The 5,069-nt window shown below is 50.3% G+C and overlaps 1 protein-coding gene across 1 annotated transcript in view; it reads right to left on the bottom strand.

The window, feature by feature from the left end:
- Medag (mesenteric estrogen dependent adipogenesis) overlaps nt 1–4,567 on the bottom strand; it is a 19,276-nt gene extending 14,709 nt beyond the window's left edge. Inside the window, exon 1 of the mRNA XM_021163369.1 lies at nt 4,077–4,567. Within this exon, the coding sequence (XP_021019028.1) occupies nt 4,077–4,354 (278 nt within the window). The 5' untranslated portion in view covers nt 4,355–4,567. The remainder of the gene's footprint in view (nt 1–4,076) is intronic.
- Between the last annotated feature and the right edge of the window lie 502 nt (nt 4,568–5,069).

Below are 5,069 nucleotides of genomic sequence, written 5' to 3'. Positions count from 1 at the left end.
AGCAAAATGTTAAACACCCATGGGGGGGGGGTGTGCAAACAGAGAAAGATAGAGACAGAAAGAGAGTCAAACAGAGAGAGAGAGAGAGAGAGAGAGAGAGAGAGAGAGAGAGAGAGAGAGAGAGAGGAAACCAGCAGGGGATACGTGGGGAAGACAGAAAGAGAATAGGTAGAGAGGGAGGAAATAGGTAGAAAGAGAGAAGATAGAGAGTTCTTTTTATACACTCATACCTGCATGTTGCTAGGTAACTGTTGGGCAGAGCCTAGAGGAAATGCTAACAACCACTATATATGGGTAGTGTCCTAAGCAGGCTTTAGATATGACATGGACAGAAATCTTGAACTTAAAAGAAAAATGACGATGGTGGTGGTGGTGGTGGTGGTGGTGGTGGTGGTGATAATGGTTTGCTCATTAACTCTACAGATTAAGACAAGTATTTTAAGAGCAGATTTTTAGAGGACCTTTATGGCCATCACTAAGCAATTGGGAAGAACTTGGCTTCTGTAGTTTATATTTAGTTAGTGTTGTGTTTAGAAGTTTAAGTATTGGAAAAAGGATGGAGAAAGGAGGACAGATGCCCTTAATGAGGGACTCAAGTGAATGTCAAGGGCAATGGCTCTCAGCATTTGGGGTTTCTTGGGAAAGGACCCAGGAAAGGAATAGAACACACTTGAGACCCTGCGTCCTGATTACACTATGGACTTATTCCACACCCAAAATGATCATCACAGGAGACAAAACCTAATAATTAATACAACAAGGGTTCTTGTCCACACATCTCTGGCGCAGGGACACAGAGAATACACCCACATCTCTGGGAAGGTCAATACAAAGTCCTCAAAAGCCCCATGCTCCAAAGAACCTACAACGGCCTTTTGTAATCCCTAACCTTCCCGGCAGCCACTTGTGCATAGATGTCATCCCACAGCTAAGGTGGGAATGCAGTGGTTTTGGAAAAAGGTGAAATTCAGCAAGTTCATCACCTCTAGGCTCTGACTTGTGACAAACTGTGGACAAGCGGACGCTGCAGATGCCTGACATGGTGAAGCCAGGCTGCTCCTCCACCCGAGTTGCCTAGGTTTGAGGAAATCCAGCTGAGGAAATCCAACACTATGCCAGGGACGTTCAAAATCAACGCCTCCTACGGCACAGCAGCAATAATATCAGACTGGAGGCACGGATGGATGGATGGACAGATGGATGGATAGATGGACAGACAGACAGATAAGACTTAGCTGTGGTACATGTTTTGACAGAAGCAGTGTACGCTATAGAGACAGACAAGCAGGAAATAGTTCAGAAACCTTGTATCCACTTGGTTTGAGATATGCCCACTTCCTCTTCTAATATTGAACTCTCTCACTTGAGACTCTCACCTGCAAACTACGCACACACACACACCAGAACAATGCACCCAGCAACCTGTTATGACCTAGGATACACACGTGCATGGAGCTGCTTGCACACCCACCCATACACACACACACACACACACACACTTGGAATGGAAAAATGCCCCCCCATTTAATGACCTTCAAACTTAAATTCTATTCAATTATACGCCAGTCAGGTCAATCAGGAGGGTAAGGAAGGGTGAAGACAATCTAGCCTGAACTTGTCTTGGGTACATTCACAATAAGGCAAACTGTGCCCTATAAAATGTGAGGAAGCTCTGATGTCCACCTTATGCCCATGCACTGCCGACACAGTTGGAATGATTAAACTCAGACTCTACAAGGAAAGGGGTGTGTGTATGCAGTGAGTTACAGCTTACATAATCCAAGCCGATCAAACAAAACAGACCCACCCAAAGTACGAGCCTCCCCCCCCCCCAGCTCCTCCTTCCTTTCAGCCATAGAAAGAAGCCCAAGCCTTCGCTCAAGTGGCCTGCTGTCACTCTTAACAGTAGGTTCCTGTCTAATTTGTACTATTGCTTTGCCTTGAGTAGAATCATCCTGGGGCTGGAGAGACGGCTCATCACAACAGTCTGTAACTCCAGCTCCAGGGGATCTGATGCCTCTGGCGGCCACCGGAATCTGTACTCACATGTGCACACACTCACATTGAGATACACGCACCTACACACAACTAAAAGTATAGTAAAAAAATGAATTTTCAAAAAACAATAGAGCTTTGCTACTTTGCAACCATATGTGTGTGTGTGTGCCTATCTATCTATATCTATACCTATATCCATACCTATATCTATCTATCTATATAAAATTCTGAGAATCTGGAAACATCCAATCAGACCTGTGCCTGGTAATGCTATCTCCAGAGTCATACGCCACTGGATCCATCCATCTTGCAGAACAGAGCGGAAGGCTCTTGATGTGGCTAAGTTCAGAGTGCTTCCATATCCCAGCTGCTGCACAAACCCCAGTCCTCTGCCTAGAAAGCACTCTCCATTCAGACTTGTCTCCCTTCCAGCCACTCTTCAGGCTGCCCACACAGTGATAAAAGCTGCCTCCTACCACGGCATGACCCCCACAAGAAGACAAGCTGCTACTTCCACTTTCTCAGTGGAGCCTTTGCATCTCGGGGGTATGAAAGCCCTCACGTGATGGTGTGCGCGAGGAGAAGCCAGTGTGTGTGGATTTCATTGCTCCCTGGTCTGTGTCACCCAGTCTTATGACTACACTCTAACTTGCCCAGGGACTGCTGCTGGTTTTCATTTACTTACATAAAGGTGTTCGAAGAAAAAAATTTAATGACAAGCCTCAAATCTATTCTAAAATTTCCAGTATCATATGCTAAGATCCGGGGCTCTGATTCTATTAAACACCTTGCCTCTGGCTTCAGCTCACTGGGGAACATTGTAATCGTCCTGAGGGAGGGAGGGAGGGAGGGAGGGAGGGAAGGTGCACCAATGCAGACATGCCCTTCTTATTCATTTCAAATAGGTCCTCTCACTGAACCAGGAGCTTGTCAGTTTAGGGACCAGCTGGAGGCCAGCAAGCCCGCATGATTGTCCTGTCACCATGCCCCTAGTACACAGAGAGACATTTTTGCAAGGGAGCTAGGAATCCAAACTCAAGTCCTCTCACTTCAGGCACTGAACCGTCTCCCCAACCCCAACCTGTTTCTACCATAGCTCTTTCCACTGCCCCCCTCTTACAAATTAGCATTTTTATTTCCCTTCCATAGAGAAATTCTCAGTAGGGACTATTTTTCTCCGACATTCAAAACTCATACCATCTCGAGGGTCCTACCTGCATGCAGTTGGAAGAATGCACCAGCGGTGTCTAGCTTCCAACAGTGCACCCTAGCCCAGTGATAAATACATCATATCTTTACAATCGGGCCGGCTGCAGATCGCTCAGACTCCAGACTCACTTGGTTCTGGGACACTGAGCACCCTACTATACATGGATGAGGGCCATGTACCCTATTCCTTCAAGGTGACTCGGTAATGCTGAGATCAAAGTTGGCTTCCACATCCTTGCCAGCTTCAAGCCTACCAATGTATGTCTGAGTCCTCTTGGCCACGACAGTTCCTGAGGACCACTGGATAAAGGCCAGGGTCTCACAGTGCTCTGCAGAAAACCAGGAAGCTATCTTTGCCCTTATTTCTGCCCAAGCTGTCTATTCACCCAAGAGCCAACACGGGGTCTGGGGTTCTGGGGGCTCTTTCTCTTCTGCACTATAGTTGCTTAGTTTAAGAAACACCGAGAGAGCAATTACTCTGGGAAAATGAACTATCTGCATGCTTCAGCTGCATAAAGTTATTCTCGCTCATAACTAAAGCTAGGTGTGAGGATCCGCATCCAAGACATCTCCTGAGGGTTGTGCCTGAACACTGAGCTCATCCGACCTCGTTTAAGGGCAGAATGGAAAAAACTTGCCACCAGCTAGGCTTGTTGGGTGGGACTGAGTGTGCTTCCCACCCAATCCTCCCTACATTCTCAGCAAAATGCCCTAGTTACCTGCTTGGGGGCTGAGGGGAGGAGGGTTCGGGCTGGAGGGTGGCAGGTAGGTTGGCCAATCTCCATCTCCAGTCCCCAGTCTACCAGAGACAGGGCAGCAGCCAGATAGAGTATTTGCTCCAGGCTAGAGCACACGGTGTGGCCACCTACCTCTTGATGTAGCTGCTGAGGCGATAGAGCTGCCCGTCTAGGCGCACAAGGCCGTCCCCGAAGACGTTGAAGCCCCCTCGTGCGGCCACGGGTTCCCCGGGCCCGGGCACCAGGAGCTGCTCACCGCGCAGCTGGAAGGCACCAGGCTGTAGGCGGAGCAGCTGCGACAGGGGCAGCAGGGCCAGCTCGCAGTCGCACGTCCACAGGCTGCGCAGCTCCCCGGATGAAATGGAGGTCAGGCTGGGTCTGGTCACAGGCTCGCACGCTGCAGTGGCCATACTCAGGCTGTGGCTCTGTCCCCTTCCTACCCTGAGGGTCGCTAAGTGGGAGGAGTAAATCTGTGGTCTGTCCCGGGCTGCCTTGGGCTGCGTGCAAGAGCCCTCTTGTCACCTTGAAGGTTGCCCACCCTTGTGGAGCGCTGCAGGCAGGACACTGAGAAAGCGGTCCCCGCGCTGCGCAGCCCCTTTTATCAGGCACCAGGCACGCCCCTCCGGCCCCCAGGCAGGACCCCAGATGCTCCTCCACTCCGGCAGAGCAATCAGTGTTTCATAACTTGGCATGCTCCCACCTCGCCTGTTCACAGCCAAGACTAACTTAGTCATCCCACTCGGGTCAGACACTCAGCCCCCGCGCGGGGCCCTCCCTGCCTGGTCCACACTGCCTGGTGCAGCATCCTCCCCACAACAGATACCCAGGCCTGGCTCAGCGCCGATTAATCCCTCAGGTACCACACAGCATTCCTGACCACTTCACCTGGGGCCCAGGGGCTGTCAGCTTAGGCTGGGAGGAGCTGCATCCGTATCTACATCCCCCATTCCATGCCCCATCTGTCTGCAGCTCACTCCACCTCCACCTAGATGACCCAGCTTTTCCTCCTCTCAGCATTTCCTGGAGCGGGTTCCCACCCAACATCCTTCCATGAAGGCCTGCCACTTTCCCAAAAGGCTTTCCTGCATCCCCTGTGCACTTCAGACCTTGACCCTCTTGCTTTGT

Source organism: Mus caroli, chromosome 5 (genome assembly GCF_900094665.2).
Source record: "Mus caroli chromosome 5, CAROLI_EIJ_v1.1, whole genome shotgun sequence".
Taxonomy (NCBI): Eukaryota; Metazoa; Chordata; class Mammalia; order Rodentia; family Muridae; genus Mus; species Mus caroli.
The sequence above is the reverse complement of the archived record's forward strand: the minus strand, read 5'-3'. Positions and strand labels throughout refer to the sequence as shown.